Below are 17,579 nucleotides of genomic sequence, written 5' to 3' on the forward strand. Positions count from 1 at the left end.
GGGGGGGGACACACACACACCCCCCCCCCAAGCTGTGACCTTGCTCCCCCAGCCCATCTCATCCTCTTCCTCCTCAGCTGAGCTTCGGCCTCCCTCTGCTCCCCTCTTGCCGGTGTCCCTCCCCGCCCCCCTTCCCCCCTGCGTCACCGTCCCCTGGCTCGGCCGCATCGGAGGCTCCGCAGGGAGCTGCCGGAGCCGAATGACCTTGGCCAGGAGCTGCCTCCTGCCGGGGGGGGGCTCCGGGGCCGACTGCTTCCCCCCCCCCCGGACCACAGCTTGGGGTGGGGTGGGGGTGGGGGGGATGCAGAGGGGGGCTGGGGGTCGCTCCCCCGTCAGCCCGGGGGGGTGCTGAGGGCAGGCAGTGAGTCACCAGCTCAGCCTCAGTCACAGGCTGGGGAGGGGAGGGGAGGGGAGGGGAGGGGAGGGGGAGGGAAGGAGCAAGCCGTGCCGCAGCAGCGGCCCCACGGCCCTGCAGAGCCCGCGGCTGGGCTCCCGCTGCCCCCGGGGGGGATCCTATTGCCCCTGGGTGGGCTCCCGCTGCCCCCGGGGGGGATCCTATTGCCCCTGGGTGGGCTCCCACTGCCCCCCGGGGGGGATCCTATTGCCCCTGGGTGGGCTCCCGCTGCCCCCGGGGGGGATCCTATTGCCCCTGGGTGGGCTCCCGCTGCCCCCGGGGGGGATCCTATTGCCCCTGGGTGGGCTCCCGCTGCCCCCGGGGGGGGATCCTATTGCCCCTGGGTGGGCTCCCACTGCCCCCCGGGGGGGATCCTATTGCCCCTGGGTGGGCTCCCGCTGCCCCCGGGGGGGGATCCTATTGCCCCTGGGTGGGCTTCTACTACCTCCGGGGGGCTCCCACTGCCCCCAGGTGGCTCCCACAGCCCCCGGCTGGGCTCCCCCTGCCCCCGGAGGGCTTCCGCTGCCCCCCGGGTGGGCTTCTACTACCCCCGGGGGGCTCCCACAGCCCCCGGCTGGGCTCCCCCTGCCCCCGGGGGGCTCCCACAGCCCTTGGGGGGGGGGATCCCATTGCCCCCAGGTGGCTCTCACTGCCCCTGGCTGGGCTTCCACTACCCCCGGGGGGCTCCCACAGCCCCAGGCTGGGCTCCCCCCTGCCCCCGGGGGGCTCCCACAGCCCTTGAGGAGCTCCCATTGCCCCGGGCTGGGCTCTTGCTGCCCCCGCGGGGGCTTCCACTACCCTCGGCTGGGCTCCCAATGCCCCTGGGTGGGCTCCTGCTGCCCCCGGGGGGCTCCCACAGCCCTCGGGGGGGCTCCCACAGCCCCTGGGGGGGGCTAATGTTGACAAATCAGCTCTTCGGGAAGGGCTAATTTTAGCTTCTCCCTCCCCTTCCCCCTCCCCCCTCCTCCTCCTCCCATCCCCTGGCCACTCGCTCGGGGGAGGGGGGGACACAGGCTGCCGGCTGCGTCCCTGTCCCTCTCCCTGTCCCTGTCCCTGTCCCTGCGGCTCAGCTCCTGCTGCAGATATAAATAGCACAATTTGGGGAGGGGGAGGGGGGGAAGGGGAAGGGGGGGGCCAGGGTCAGCAAAAATAGAACTGAGGTGGGGCTGGGGTCAGCAGTGCCTGCTAGGGGGGGGGGGGGGCTGTGGATCCATGCCTGCCATGGGGGGGCACGATGAGACCACCCCCCCGAGCTGGGGGCTGCAGGGCTTTGGGTGGGGGCTGCCTGCCCTCGGGTATGGGGGGGGTGGGGGAGGGGGGGGGAGGGAGAGACCACCTGAGGGCTGGGTCTGGGGGGGTCCCCTCTGCTCCCCAGAGGCCAGCCCGAGTGGTGCTCAGGCTGCTCCCCAGCACCATCTCCCCTTCCCCCCCCAGCTGCTGCTGGCACCAACACAAGCTGCAGCCAAAGCCCTCCGGGAAGGGGGCTCCGGACCCCTCCCCCCCCCCCCGGTGCCCTCCCACGGCTGCCTCAGAGCCAGGGATGTGGCCAGGCCCCCCCCCCCCCAGCCAGCCCAGGACCCCCCTCTGAGGAGCTCCCAGCCCAGCTTTGCCTCCTTGAGGCTCTTGACCTGGGGCAAGGACAACCCTGCAGGGCTCTGGGGACTGGCATGCCCTGGGGCTGGTCCCCTCCTGCCCCTTGGTGCTGGTCCCCTCCTGCCCCTTGGTGCTGGTCCCCTCCTGCCCCTTGGTGCTGGTCCCCTCCTGTCCCTTGGTGCTGGTCCCCTCCTGCCCCCCTGGTGCTGGTCCCCTCCTGCCCCTCTGGTTCTGGTCCCCTCCTGCCCCTCTGGTTCTGGTCCCCTCCTGTCCCTTGGTGCTGGTCCTCTCCTGCCCCTTGGTGCTGGTCCCCTCCTGTCCCCTGGCTCTGGTCCCCTCCTGCCCCCCTGGTGCTGGTCCCCTCCTGTCCCCTGGCTCTGGTCCCCTCCTGCCCCTCTGGGCTGATCCTTTCCTGTCCCTTGGTTCTGGTCCCCTCCTGCCCCTTGGTGCTGGTCCCCTCCTGTCCCTTGGTTCTGGTCCCCTCCTGCCCTCCTGGTTCTGGTCCCCTCCTGCCCCCCTGGCTCTGGTCCCCTCCTGCCCCCCTGGCTCTGGTCCCCTCCTGCCCCCCTGGGGCTGCTCCATCCGTGGTTCCCCAGGTCAAGAGGAGCCCTGGGGGGGATTTGCCATCCTGGAGGGATGGAGCTGGGGAGCAGCAATGTTCCCTGCCCCATCCCCAGCTCCCTGCTCCTGGTGGGAGCAGCCATGGAGAGGTTGGATCTGGGCCGTGTTGGATCCTGCTGCTGCTGGAACCCTTCCTGCCTCCTGGGAGCCATCTCTGGGCTCCTTGCTGGGGGTCTGGGCAGGGGAGGGGGCAGAGCTCTGGGCTCAGAGCCCCTCAGCCCCTTCCAGCTGGGCTTGGTGGCAGCAGCCTGAGTGGTGCTGGGCATGTGCCAGGATGGCACCAGGGAGGACCTGGGCAGGCTGGAGAGGTGGTGCCCAGGGGAAGCTCCTGAGGTCCAGCAGGAGCAGAGCCCTGCAGCTGGCCCAGAGCAGCCCTGAGGAGAAGGCCTTGGGGGGGCTGGGGGCAGAGGGAGAAGCAGCCCAGCAGCAGGCAGGGGGAGGCTGCAGCACAGGAGGCCAAGGGCAGCCTGGGCTGCATCCAAAGCAGTGTGGCCAGAGCTGGAGAGAGAGGATCTCTGCCCCTCTGCTCTGCCCTGCTCTGGGCAGACCTCAGCTGGAGCTCTGCAGCCAGCTCTGGAGCCCTCAGCACAGCAAGGACCTGGAGCTGCTGGGGAGGGACCAGGGGAGACCCCCAGGGTGCTCAGGGGCTTGGAGCAGCTCTGCTCTGGGCCAGGCTGAGGGAGCTGGGGGAGTTCAGCCTGCAGAGGAGAAGGCTCCAGGGAGAGCTCAGAGCAGCTCCCAGCAGCTGAAGGGCTCCAGGAAGGCTGCAGAGGGACTGCTGCCCAAGGCTGCAGGGCCAGCCCCAGGGGCAATGGCTTCAGCCTGGAGCAGAGCAGGTTGAGATTGGCTGTGAGGAGGAAGCTGTGCAGCAGGAGGCTGCTGCAGCACTGCAGCAGGTTGCCCAGGGAGCTGCCAGCTGAGTTCCCATCCCTGGGGCTGCTCCAGGGGAGGCTGGGACAGGGCTCTGGGCAAGCTGCTCTGGGGGAGGATGTCCCTGCTGGGGGCAGGGGGGCTTGGAGCTGGCTGAGCTCTGGAGCTCCCTCCCAGCCCGGACCCAACGGCCCAGGGCCTCCTGTGCCCCCCTGAGGAGGGCAGCTGGAGCCTGGAGGGGAGGAGGAAGAAGCTCTCTAGAGTGAGGCTGGGGAGAGCCTGCAGCAGGTTGCCCAGGGAGGGGCCCAAGGGCAGGCTGGGAGAGGCCTCTGCTGGGAGGGGTCCCATGGATGAGCTTTGAGACCCTTCCCACCCAACCCCTTCCAACCCAACCCCTTCCAACCCAACCCCTTCCAACCCAACCCTTCCAACCCAACCCCTTCCAACCCAACCCCTTCCAACCCAACCCTTCCAACCCAACCCCTTCCAACCCAACCCCTTCCAACCCAACCCCTTCCAACCCAACCCTTCCAACCCAACCCCTTCCAACCCAACCCCTTCCAACCCAACCCTTCCAACCCAACCCCTTCCAACCCAATCCCTTCCAACCCAATCAATCCCTTCCTGCCCAACTCCCTCCAACCCAACCCTTCCAACCCAACCCCTTCCAACCCAACCAATCCCTTCCTGCCCAATCCCTTCCAACCCAACCCCTTCCAACCCAACCCCTTCCAACCCAACCCCTTCCAACCCAACCCTCTCCAACCCAGTACCTTCCAACCCAACACCACCCAACCAATCCCTTCTAACCCAACCCTTCCAACCCAACCAATCCCTTCCTACCCAACCCTTCCAACCCAACCCCCTCCAACCCAACCCCTTCCTACCCACCCCCTCCAACCCACCCCTTCCAACCCATCCCCTTCCAACCCAACCCCACCCCACCCAACCCCTTCCAACCCAACCCCACCCCACCCAACCCCTTCCAACCCAACCCCTTCCAACCCAACCCTTCCAACCCAACCCCTTCCAACCCAACCCCTTCCAACCCAACCCCTTCCACCCAATCCCTTCCAACCCAACCCCCTCCAACTCAACCCCCTCTAACCCAACCCCTTCCAACCCTTTCCCTTCCAACCCAATCCCTTCCAACCCAACCTCTTCCCTGCTCCCATGAGGTGTGGAGCCAAAAGCACCCCAGGTGCTGGCTGGGGGGGGGGGGGAGGGGAGATTCGGGGTTGTGTCCCTCCCCCCCACTCCCCCTCACCCACCTCCTGCTTCTCTCTGGGTTCCCCAGGTCTGAGCTGATCCCCCAGGGCTGCTGCCAGGCGGATGGGTGGCACCAGCACCCATCTTGGAGGGGCCTCGGTGTGAGGGCAGAGCCGACCCAGAGACCACCGCCGCCACCACCCCCCTCCTCCTCCTCCTCCTCCTCCTCCTCCTCCTCCCTCCCTCCTTCCTTCCCTCCACCCTGAGGAGCTCTCCCCGGCAGCACCATGGACGAGAGCTTCCGGGACCGGACGGCTTTCATCCGGGGGGCCAAGGACATCGCCAAGGAGGTGAAGAAGCAGGCGGCCAAGAAGGTCGGCAGGGGCATGGACAGGGTGCAGGATGAGTACACCAAGCGCTCCTACAGCCGCTTCGAGGAGGAGGAGGACGACGAAGACTACGCCCCCCCGGACGGCTACTACCGGGGGGGGGGCTCGGAGGCGGGGGGCGAGGAGGAAGGAGCCTCCAGCGACGCCACCGAGGGCCACGACGAGGAGGACGAGATCTACGAGGGGGAGTACCAAGGCATCCCCCGGCAGGACTCCGCCAAGCCCGGGGACAGGCTCGGGGCGGAGCCCGCCAGGGGCGGCTTCGAGGACGGGGAGGGCCAGCGGAGGAAGGACAAGGAGGAGCTGGCGCAGCAGTACGAGCTGATCCTGCAGGAGTGCGGCCACGGCCGCTTCCAGTGGACTCTCTACTTCGTCCTGGGCCTGGCCCTCATGGCCGACGGGGTGGAGGTCTTCGTGGTGGGCTTCGTCCTGCCCAGCGCCGAGAAGGATATGTGCCTGTCCGACTCCAACAAGGGCATGCTGGGTGAGCAGGGCGCCGGGGGGAGCGGGGGGGAGGGGGGACACACCAGGGGCAAGAGGACAGTGGGACCCGGAGGGGTGCTGGGGGATGGGGAGAGATGGAAGGGAGAGGGAGGTGGAGAGGGATGGGAGGGGCAAGGAGACATTGGGTCCTGGGAGATGGGGAGAGATGGAAGGGAGAGGGAGGTGGAGAGGGATGGGAGGGAGAGGGAGGTGAAGGGGGACAGGAGGGGCAAGGAGACATTGGGACCTGGAGGGGTGCTGGGGGATGGGGAGAGATGGAAGGGAGAGGGAGGTGGAGAAGGACACGAGGGGCAAGAGGACCTTGGGACCTGGAGGGATGCTGGGGGATGGGGAGAGATGGAAGGGAGGTGGGGAGAGATGGAAGGGAGAGGGAGGTGGAGAGGGACATGAGGGGCAAGGAGACATTGGGACCTGGGAGATGGGGAGAGATGGAAGGGAGAAGGAGGTGGAGAGGGATGGGAGGGAGAGGGAGGTGAAGGGGGACAGGAGGGGCAAGGAGACATTGGGACCTGGAGGGGTGCTGGGAGATGGGGAGAGATGGAAGGGAGGTGGAGAGAGATGGAAGGGAGAGGGAGGTGGAGAGGGACATGAGGGGCAAGAGGACATTGGGACCTGGAGGGGTGCTGGGAGATGGGGAGAGATGGAAGGGAGAGGGAGGTGGAGTGGGACAAGGAGGCATTGGGACCTGGAGGGGTGCTGGGGGATGAGTGAGATGGAGAGAGATGGAAGGGAGAAGGAGGTGGAGAGGGATGGGAGGGAGAGGGAGGTGAGGGGGGACAGGGGGGGCAAGGAGACATTGGGACCTGGAGGGATGCTGGGGGATGAGAGAGATGGAAGGGAGAGGGAGGTGGAGAAGGACACGAGGGGCAAGAGGACCTTGGGACCTGGAGGGGTGCTGGGGGATGGGGAGAGATGGAAGGGAGAAGGAGGTGGAGAGGGATGGGAGGGAGAGGGAGGTGAGGGGGGACAGGAGGGGCAAGGAGACATTGGGACCTGGAGGGGTGCTGGGGGATGAGAGAGATGGAAGGGAGAAGGAGGTGGAAGGGGACACAAAGGACGAGGAGACATTAGGACCCAGAGGGGTGCTGGGGATGAGGGAGGTGGAGAGAGATGGAAGGGAGAGGGAGGTAGAGAGGGATCTGAGGGACAAGGAGACATTGGGACCTGGAGGGCTGCTGGGGGATGGGAGGGCTGGGGAGGGCTGGAGGCAGATGGGGACACAGGGGGGGCCATGCTTGGGGGGGTGACCTCACTGTCCCCAAGCCCTGCTGCCACCACACCTCCCCTCTGGCCCCTTGGGCTGCCAGCCCTGGGGTCCCCAAGCCCTGCTGCCACCTCTGCCTCCCCCTTGGACTCTTGGGGTGCAGGTCCCCAGTGTCCCCTCCTGCTGCCACCACTGCCTCCCCCTTGGACTCTTGGGGTGCAGGTCCCCAGTGTCCCCAAGCCCTTCTTCCACCTCTGCCTCCCCCCTGGCTCCTTGGGCTGCCTCTCCCCAGCCCCCCAAGCCCTTCTTCCACCTCTGCCTCCCCCTTGGCTCCGTGGGGTGCAGGTCCTCAGTGTCCCCAAGCCCTGCTGCCACCCTGTGTCCTCCTCTCCTCCTCCCTGACTTGGGGTGCAGGTCCCAGTGTCCCCAGGTCCTGCTGCCACCACACCTCCCCCTTGACTCCTTGGGGTGCCTCTCCCCAGCCCCCCCAAGCCCTGCTGCCACCCTGTGTGCTCCTCCTTGACTTGGGGTGCAGGTCCCCAGTGTCCCCAAGCCCTTCTTCTGCCTCTGCTTCCCCCCTGGCTCCTTGGGGTGCCTCTCCCCCGCCCCCCCAAGCCCTTCTTCCACCTCTGCCTCCCCCCTGGCTCCTTGAGCTGCCTCTCCCCAGCCCCCCCAAGCCCTCCTTCCACCTCTGCCTCCCCCCTGGCTCCTTGGGGTGCCTCTCCCCCGCCCCCCCAAGCCCTCCTTCCACCTCTGCCTCCCCCCTGGCTCCTTGGGGTGCCTCTCCCCAGCCCCCCCAAGCCCTCCTTCCGCCTCTGCCTCCCCCCTGGCTCCTTGGGCTGCCTCTCCCCAGCCCCCCCAAGCCCTTCTTCCACCTCTGCCTCCCCCCTGGCTTCTTGGGGTGCCTCTCCCCAGCCCCCCCAAGCCCTTCTTCCACCTCTGCCTCCCCCCTGGCTCCTTGGGCTGCCTCTCCCCAGCCCCCCCAAGCCCTTCTTCCACCTCTGCCTCCCCCCTGGCTCCTTGGGGTGCCTCTCCCCAGCCCCCCCAAGCCCTTCTTCCACCTCTGCCTCCCCCCTGGCTCCTTGGGCTGCCTCTCCCCAGCCCCCCCAAGCCCTGCTGCCTCCCCCCTGGCTCCTTGGGCTGCCTCTCCCCAGCCCCCCCAAGCTCTCCTTCCGCCTCTGCCTCCCCCCTGGCTCCTTGGGGTGCCTCTCCCCAGCCCCCCCAAGCCCTTCTTCCACCTCTGCCTCCCCCCTGGCTCCTTGGGCTGCCTCTCCCCAGCCCCCCCAAGCCCTGCTGCCTCCCCCCTGGTTCCTTGGGGTGCCTCTCCCCAGCCCCCCCAAGCCCTTCTTCTGCCTCTGCCTCCCCCCTGGCTCCTTGGGCTGCCTCTCCCCAGCCCCCCCAAGCCCTTCTTCCACCTCTGCCTCCCCCCTGGCTCCTTGGGGTGCCTCTCCCCAGCCCCCCCCAAGCCCTCCTTCCGCCTCTGCCTCCCCTCCTCTGCCCGCGGCGCTGCCCTGCCCGCTGCCCGGGGGGCTGACCGGGCGCTGTGCCCCCTCCCTGGCAGGGCTGATCGTGTACCTGGGCATGATGGTCGGAGCCTTCGTCTGGGGGGGGCTGGCAGACCGGCTGGGCCGCAGGCAGTGCCTCCTCATCTCCCTCTCGGTCAACAGCGTCTTCGCCTTCTTCTCCTCCTTCGTGCAGGGCTACGGCACCTTCCTCTTCTGCCGCCTGCTCTCGGGCGTGGGGTAAGGGGGGGACCCTCCCCGGCCCCCCCGGGGGTGCTTTGTCTTGGGGGGAGGTTGGGGTTGGGTGGTATCGAGGCATAGAATGGGCAGGGTGGGAAGGGACTCCCCCCCCCCCCCGGCAAGGCTCAGCCGGCTCCAAGCCCCCTGCCATGGGCAGGGACAGCTCAGCCCAGGGCAGGCTGCTCACAGCCAGCTCCAGCCTGGCCCTGAGCACCTCCAGGGGGGAGGAGGAGGCTTCCACCACCCCCCCCCCCCCCGGGCAGCCTGGGCCAGGCTCTCAGCACCCTCCTGGGCAACAGCTTCTTCCTAAGGTCCAATCTAAATCTGCCCTCCTCTAGCTTGGGTCCATTCCCCACCCCCTGGATCCATTCCCCCCCTTGGATCCATTCCCCCCCTTGAATCCATTCCCCCCCCTTAGACCCATTCCCCACCCCCTGGATCCATTCCCCCCCTGAATCCATTCCCCCCCCTTGGACCCATTCCCCACCCCCTGGATCCATTCCCTCCTTTGGATCCATTCCCCCCCTTGGATCCATTTCTCCCTTGGATCCATTCCTCCCTTGGATCCACTCCTCCCTTGGATCCATTCCTCCCTTGGATCCATTCCCCCTTGGATCCACTCCTCCCTTGGATCCACTCCTCCCTTGGATCCATTCTCCCTCCTTGGATCCCTCCCCAGCCCTCTCCCTCCCTGACCCCCTCCCAAGTCCCTCCCCAGCTCTCCTGCAGCCCCTGGGAGGCCACCAGAAGCTCTCCCTGGAGCCTTCTCCTCCCCAGCCTGCACAACCCCAACCCCCCCAGGCTGTGCTCCCAGCAGGGCAGCTCCAGCCCTCTGCTCCTGCTCCTGGCCCTGCCCTGGCCCCCTCCCAGCCCCTGCAGCCCCTTCCTGCAGCAGAGGCTGCAGAGCTGGCCCCAGAGCTGCAGCTGTGCTCCCAGCAGCGTGGGGCAGAGGGGCAGAGTCTCCTTCCCTCCCCTCTGGCCACACTTCTGCTGCTGCAGCCCAGGCTCTGCTTGGCTCTCTGGGCTGCAAGTGCTGCCTGGGGGGGCTCAGGCTGAGCTCCTCCTCCCGTCCAGCACCCCCAAGGCCTCTCCTCCAGGGCTGCTCTGCAGCCAGCCCCTGCCCAGCCTGCATCAGAGCCTGGCATTGCCCTGACTCTGTCTCCACAGCAGAGCAGCTCCAGCCCCCTGCTCCTCCTGGCCCTTCCCTGCCCCCCTCCCAGCCCCTGCAGCTCCTCCTGGCCGTAGGATGTTTCCCTTCTTGTTGTCGACTTCCTTCTCTCTCTCTCCACCAGGAGCTTCTCTCTGTGGTGCTGGGGTGGGGGAGGGGTTGGGGTGGCTGCTGCCTGGGGGTGCTGCTGGCTGGTGCCAACCTTCTGCCCTCTCCCTCTCCCCTGCCAGCATCGGGGGCTCCATCCCCATTGTCTTCTCCTACTTCTCGGAGTTCCTGGCGCAGGAGAAGCGTGGGGAGCACCTCAGCTGGCTCTGCATGTTCTGGATGATTGGAGGCATCTATGCCTCAGCCATGGCCTGGGCCATCATCCCCCACTACGGTAAGGAGCTCCTGGGGGTGGGCTGAGGCTCGGGAGGGGGCTCCAAAGCTCGCCCAGCCCAGCCCTGGGGGCGGCGGAGCCCTGGGTGCCTCCGGGGATGGGGCCACGGGCAGCCAGCTGGGGACCCTGAGGAGCCCAACCAGGGACTCCCAAGGGGGTGGTGGGAGCCAAGAAGGGACCCTGAGTGGGTGATGGAGGTGGAGGAACCCAACTAGAGAGCATCAGATGGGTGCTGGGCCCCTGAGCTGCTGGCAGAGATGGAGGGACCCAGGCGGGGACCCTGAGTGGGTGATGGAGATGGAGGAACCCAACTAGAGACCTTCAGATGGGTGCTGGGACCCTGAGCTGGTGGCAGAGATGGAGGGACCCAAGTGGGGACATGAACTGGGTGATAGGATCCAGGCAGGGCCCCTGAGTGGGTGATGGAGATGGAGGAACCCAACTAGAGAGCATCAGATTGGTGCTGGGACCCTGAGTGGGTGACAGAGATGGAGGGACCCAGGCAGGGCCCCTGAGTGGGTGATGGAGATGGAGGAACCCAACTAGGGACCCTCCAGTGGGTGCTGGGCCCCTGAGCTGCTGGCAGAGATGGAGGGACCCAGGCAGGGACCCTGAGTGGGTGATGGAGATGGAGGAACCCAACTAGAGAGCATCAGATTGGTGCTGGGACCCTGAGTGGGTGACAGAGATGGAGGGACCCAGGGTAAGGACTCTGAGGGGCCCAGGTGGGGACCCTGAGGAACCCAACCAGGGACCTTCAAGTGGGTGCTGGGACCCTGAGCTGCTGGCAGAGATGGAGGGACCCAAGTGGGGACCTCAAGTGGGTGATGGAGGTGGAGGGACCCCACTAGAGACCTTCAGATGGGTGCTGAGACCCTGAGCTGGTGACAGAGATGGAGGGACCCAGGCAGGGCCCCTGAGTGGGTGATGGAGGTGGAGGAACCCAACTGGAGACCATCAGATGGGTGCTGGGACCCTGAGCTGCTGGCAGAGATGGAGGGACCCAGGTGGGGACATCAAGTGGGTGATAGGATCCAGGCAGGGCCCCTGAGTGGGTGATGGAGATGGAGGGACCCAACTAGGGACCCTCCAGTGGGTGCTGGGACCCTGAGCTGCTGGCAGAGATGGAGGGACCTAGGTGGGGACATCAAGTGGGTGATAGGATCCAGGCAGGGACCCTGAGTGGGTGATAGAGATGGAGGGACCCAGGTTAAGGTCTCTGAGGGGCCCAGGTGGGGACCCTGAGGAACCCAACTAGGGACCCTCCAGTGGGTGCTGGGACCCTGAGCTGCTGGCAGAGATGGAGGGACCCAAGTGGGGACCTCAAGTGGGTGATGGAGGTGGAGGGACCCCACTAGAGACCTTCAGATGGGTGCTGAGACCCTGAGCTGGTGACAGAGATGGAGGGACCCAGGCAGGGCCCCTGAGTGGGTGATGGAGGTGGAGGAACCCAACTGGAGACCATCAGATGGGTGCTGGGACCCTGAGCTGCTGGCAGAGATGGAGGGACCCAGGTGGGGACATCAAGTGGGTGATAGGATCCAGGCAGGGACCCTGAGTGGGTGATGGAGATGGAGTGACCCAACTAGGGACCCTCCAGTGGGTGCTGGGACCCTGAGCTGCTGGCAGAGATGGAGGGACCCAGGTGGAGACATCAAGTGGGTGATGGAGCTGGAGGGACCCAGGGGGGGCCCCTGAGGAACCCAACTAGGGACCCTCAAGGGGATGCTGAGCCCCTGAGCTGCTGGCAGAGATGGAGGGACCCAGGTGGGGACATCAAGTGGGTGATAGGATCCAGGCAGGGACCCTGAGTGGGTGATGGAGATGGAGGGACCCAGGTTAAGGTCTCTGAGGGGCCCAGGTGGGGACCCAGAGGAACCCAACTAGGGACCCTCCAGTGGGTGCTGGGCCCCTGAGCTGCTGGCACAGATGGAAGGAGCCAGCCAGGGGCCCTGAGTGGGTGATGGAGATGGAGGGACCCAGCCAGGGCCCTTCCCACGGGGGGGCTGAGCCCCCAGGCTGCTCCCTGGGCAAGCTGTGGCGTGCAGGAGGGTTTGGTGGAGCTCAGCAGCAGCAGCTGCCGTCGTGTCCTGCCCTCCTGCCCCCAGGTTGGAGCTTCCAGATGGGCTCAGCCTACCAGTTCCACAGCTGGAGAGTCTTCGTCCTGGTCTGCGCCTTCCCCTCCGTCTTCGCCATCGGGGCCCTCACCACCATGCCCGAGAGCCCTCGCTTCTACCTGGAGGTCAGGGGGGCGGCCAGGGGGGCACACAGCCTGCCCCGGGGGGGGTGGGCAGCTGGGCAGGGACCCTGAGCTGCTGGCACAGAGGGAGGGACCCAGGCGGGGACACCAAGTGGGTGATGGAGGTGGAGGGACTCAAGTGGAGAGCATCAGATGGGTGCTGGGCCCCTGAGCTGCTGGCAGGGATGGAGGGACCCAGGCAGGGACCCCAAGTGGGTGATGGAGATGGAGAGACCCAGGCAGGGACCCCAAGTGGGTGGTAGGGTCCAGGCAGGGACCCTGAGTGGGTGATGGAGGTGGAGGAACCCAACTAGAGAGCATCAGATGGGTGCTGGGCCCCTGAGCTGCTGGCAGGGATGGAGGGACCCAGGCAGGGACCCCAAGTGGGTGGTAGGGTCCAGACAGGGACCCTGAGTGGGTGATGGAGGTGGAGGAACGCAACTAGAGAGCATCAGATGGGTGCTGGGCCCCTGAGTTCCTGGCACAGATGGAGGGACCCAGGTGAGGACCTCAGGTGAGTGATGGAGGTGGAAGGACTCAAGTGGAGAGCATCAGATGGGTGCTGGGCCCCTGAGCTGCTGGCAGGGATGGAGGGACCCAGGTGGAGACCTCAAGTGGGTGATGGAGATGGAGGGACCCAGGTGGGGACCCCAAATGGGTGATGGAGATGGAGGGACCCAGGTGGGGACCTCAAGTGGGTGATGGAGATGGAGGGACCCAGGCAGGGACCCCAAGTGGGTGGTAGGGTCCAGACAGGGACCCTGAGTGGGTGATGGAGGTGGAAGGACTCAAGTGGAGATCATCAAATGGGTGCTGGGCCCCTGAGCTGCTGGCAGAGCTGGAGGGACCCAGGTGGGGACCTCAAGTGGGTGATGGAGATGGAGGGACCCAGGTGGGGACCCCAAATGGGTGATGGAGATGGAGGGACCCAGGTGGGGACCCTGAGGAACCCAACTAGGGACCCTCAAGTAGGTGCTGGGCCCCTGAGCTGCTGGCAGGGATGGAGGGACCCAGGTGGGGACCTCAAGTGGGTGATGGAGATGGAGGGACCCAAGTGGGGACCCCAAATGGGTGATGGAGATGGAGGGACCCAGGTGGGGACCCTGAGGAACCCAACTAGGGACCCTCAAGTAGGTGCTGGGCCCCTGAGCTGCTGGCAGGGATGGAGGGACCCAGGTGGGGACCTCAAGTGGGTGCTGGAGCTGGAGGGGCCCAAGCGTGCCCCCCCCCCGAGGTGGGCAGGGGGCGGGGGGCAGGATGTGTCCCGCGCTGAGCCCAGGCTGTGCCCTGCAGAACGGCAAACACGACGAGGCCTGGATGGTGCTGAAGCAGGTCCACGACACCAACATGAGGGCCAAAGGCCACCCCGAGAGGGTCTTCTCGGTAAGGTTCCCCCAACCCCAACCCCCTCCCCCCCCTCCACGGCAGAGCCCAGGGCGGAGCCTCCCGGAGGAGGAGGAGGAGGAGGAGGAGGCTGCGGACTGCCGCCCCCAGGGGGGAGGGAGCGGGGGGAGGGCTGCAGCTCGCTCCGGAGCCTCGGCCGGGGTCGGAGCTTGCCAGCTGTGCCCTCGAGTGCCCCCAACCTGCCCCCCAAGGTCACCCACATCAAGACCATCAAGCGGGAGGATGAACTGATCGAGATCCAGTCGGACACCGGCACCTGGTACCGCCGCTGGCTCGTCCGGGTGCTCAACCTCTCGCAGCAGGTGGGGGAGGGGGCGGGGGGGGGAGGGGGACCTGGGTGCCCTGTGCCACCCCTGCCGGCGACCCCTGGGCAGCTCTCGGCGGCCCCTGGGCAGCTCTCGGCGTTCCTCACCCCCTAGGTGTGGAGCAACTTCCAGCAGTGCTTCGCCCCCGAGTACCGCCGCATCACCCTGATGATGATGGCAGTGTGGTTCACCATGTCCTTCAGGTGCGCGCTCCGCGGGCACTGCCGCCGCCTGGGGGCGCTGCCGCCGCCGCCGGCCGCCGGCAGGGCACCGGGGTGGGACTTGGCGGCACTGGCAGGGGGCTGGCAGCCCCGGGGAGGGACTGGGATTGGGTTTGGCAGCCCCGGGGAGGGACTGGGATTGGGTTTGGCAGCGCCGGGGAGGGACTGGGATTGGGTTTGGCAGCCCCGGGGAGGGACTGGGATTGGGTTTGGCAGCGCCGGGGAGGGACTGGGATTGGGTTTGGCAGCCCCGGGGAGGGACTGGGATTGGGTTTGGCAGCGCCGGGGAGGGACTGGGATTGGGTTTGGCAGCGCCGGGGAGGGACTGGGATTGGGTTTGGCAGCCCCGGGGAGGGACTGGGATTGGGTTTGGCAGCGCCAGGGAGGGACTTGGTAGCGCTGGGATGGGACTGGGATGGGGCTTGGTGGCATTGGGATGGGGCTGGGGACACTGGGATGGGAATGGGATTGGATGTGGCAGCACTGGGGTGGAACTGGGGGGCACTGGCACGGACTGGGGGGACTGGCATGGCACTTGGCAGGACTGGGATGGGACTGGTGGTGCTGGGATGGGACAGGGATGGGGCTTGGTGGCATTGGGATGGGGCTGGGGACACTGGGATGGGACTGGGATTGGATGTGGCAGCACTGGGGTGGAACTGGGGGGCACTGGCACGGACTGGGGGGACTGGCATGGCACTTGGCAGCGCTGGGATGGGACTGGGATGGGACTTGCCAGGACTGGGATGGGACTGGTGGTGCTGGGATGGGACTGGGATGGGGCTTGGTGGCATTGGGATGGGGCTGGGGACACTGGGATGGGACTGGGATTGGATGTGGCAGCACTGGGGTGGAACTGGGGGGCACTGGCACAGACTGGGGGCACTGGCATGGCACTTGGCAGGACTGGGATGGGACTGGGATGGGGCTTGGCAGGACTGGGACGGGACTAGGATTGGATTTGGCAGCACTGGGATGGGACTGGGGGGCACTGGCACGGACTGGGGGCACTGGCATGGCACTTGGCAGGACTGGGATGGGACTGGTGGTGCTGGGATGGGACTGGGATGGGGCTTGGTGGCATTGGGATGGGGCTGGGGACACTGAGATGGGACTAGGATTGGATTTGGCAGCACTGGGATGGGACTGGGGGGCACTGGCATGGACTGGGGGCACTGGCATGGCACTTGGCAGCGCTGGGATGGGACTGGGATGGGACTTGCCAGGACTGGGATGGGACTAGGATTGGATTTGGCAGCACTGGGGTGGGACTGGTGGTGCTGGGATGGGACTGGGATGGGACTTGGTGGCATTGGGATGGGGCTGGGGACACTGGGATGGGACTGGGATTGGAGGTGGCAGCACTGGGGTGGAACTGGGGGGCACTGGCACGGACTGGGGGGACTGGCATGGCACTTGGCAGCGCTGGGATGGGACTGGGATGGGACTTGCCAGGACTGGGATGGGACTGGTGGTGCTGGGATGGGACTGGGATGGGGCTTGGTGGCATTGGGATGGGGCTGGGGACACTGGGATGGGAATGGGATTGGATGTGGCAGCACTGGGGTGGAACTGGGGCGCACTGGCACAGACTGGGGGCACTGGCATGGCACTTGGCAGGACTGGGATGGGACTGGGATGGGGCTTGGCAGGACTGGGATGGGACTAGGATTGGATTTGGCAGCATTGGGATGGAACTGGTGGTGCTGGGATGGGACTGGGATGGGACTTGGTGGCATTGGGATGGGGCTGGGGACACTGGGATGGGAATGGGATTGGAGGTGGCAGCACTGGGGTGGAACTGGGGGGCACTGGCATGGACTGGGGGGACTGGCATGGCACTTGGCAGGACTGGGATGGGACTGGTGGTGCTGGGATGGGACTGGGGTGGGGCTTGGTGGCATTGGGGTGGGGCTGGGGACACTGGGATGGGAATGGGATTGGATGTGGCAGCACTGGGGTGGAACTGGGGGGCACTGGCATGGACTGGGGGGACTGGCATGGCACTTGGCAGGACTGGGATGGGACTGGTGGTGCTGGGATGGGACTGGGGTGGGGCTTGGTGGCATTGGGATGGGGCTGGGGACACTGGGATGGGACTGGGATTGGATGTGGCAGCACTGGGGTGGAACTGGGGGGCACTGGCACAGACTCAGGGCACTGGCATGGCACTTGGCAGCGCTGGGATGGGACTGGGATGGGACTTGGCAGCATTGGGATGGGACTGGTGGTGCTGGGATGGGACTGGGATTGGATGTGGCAGCATTGGGATCGGACTGGTGGTGCTGGGATGGGACTGGGATGGGACTTGATGGCATTGGGATGGGGCTGGGGACACTGGGATGGGACTGGGATTGGATGTGGCAGCATTGGGATGGGACTGGTGGGCACTGGCACAGACTGGGGGCACTGGCATGGCCCTTGGCAGCGCTAGGATGGGACTTGGCAGCATTGGGATGGGACTGGGACTGGATTTGGCAGTGCTGGGGTGAGACTGGGGGCACTGGGACAGACTGGGAGAGCTGGGGTGGCACTTGGCAGCACTGGGCTGGGACTGGGTTTGGATTTGGTGGCATGGGGATGGAACTGGCAGTGCTGGGACAGGACTGGCAGCACTGGGGTGGGATTGGCAGCAGAACTGCAGCACTGGGATGGAACTGGGTTGGGTAGAACTGAATGGGACTGGAAGTGCTGGGCTGGGACTGGCAGCAGGACTGGCAGCACTGAGCCATCCCAGGCCATGGTGGCAACCCTGGGGCATGCTGAGCCCCTGACTGAGAGGGATCTGATCAGCGTTGAGCTGTGAGCTGTGCAGCTGTGAGCTGAGAGCTGAGCTGTGAGCTGTGCAGCTGTGAGCTGTGCAGCTGTGCAGCTGTGAGCTGAGCTGTGAGCTGTGCAGCTGTGAGCTGTGCAGCTGTGAGCTGTGCAGCTGTGCTCTGTGCAGCTGTGAGCTGAGCTGAGCTGTGAGCTGTGCAGCTGTGAGCTGTGCAGCTGTGAGCTGAGCTGAGCTGTGAGCTGTGCAGCTGTGAGCTGTGCAGCTGTGCAGCTGTGCAGCTGTGAGCTGTGCTCTGTGCAGCTGTGAGCTGCGCTGTGAGCTGCGCTGTGAGCTGTGCAGCTGTGAGCTGTGCAGCTGTGCAGCTGTGAGCTGTGAGCTGTGCAGCTGTGCAGCTGTGAGCTGTGAGCTGAGAGCTGTGCAGCTGTGAGGTGAGCTGTGCAGCTGTGCAGTTGTGCAGCTGTGAGCTGCACTGTGAGCTGCACTGTGAGCTGTGCAGCTGTGAGCTGTGCAGCTGTGAGCTGTGAGCTGTGCAGCTGTGCAGCTGTGAGCTGTGCAGCT

General features: G+C 66.6%; 1 protein-coding gene across 1 annotated transcript; it reads left to right on the top strand.

Annotated features, from left to right (window-relative positions):
- Positions 1 to 4,912: 4,912 nt before the first annotated feature.
- LOC128899692 (synaptic vesicle glycoprotein 2A-like) lies at positions 4,913 to 14,299 on the top strand (the record flags this gene model as incomplete). Its single annotated transcript, XM_054179367.1, has 7 exons — positions 4,913 to 5,560; positions 8,346 to 8,526; positions 9,925 to 10,076; positions 12,185 to 12,318; positions 13,609 to 13,698; positions 13,911 to 14,021; positions 14,139 to 14,299. Coding segments are annotated over exons 1-7 (1,415 nt in total), but the record flags the coding sequence as incomplete, so codon positions are not given.
- Positions 14,300 to 17,579: the final 3,280 nt, after the last annotated feature.

Source organism: Dryobates pubescens, unplaced genomic scaffold, assembly GCF_014839835.1.
Source record: "Dryobates pubescens isolate bDryPub1 unplaced genomic scaffold, bDryPub1.pri scaffold_146_arrow_ctg1, whole genome shotgun sequence".
NCBI classification, from domain to species: domain Eukaryota; kingdom Metazoa; phylum Chordata; class Aves; order Piciformes; family Picidae; genus Dryobates; species Dryobates pubescens.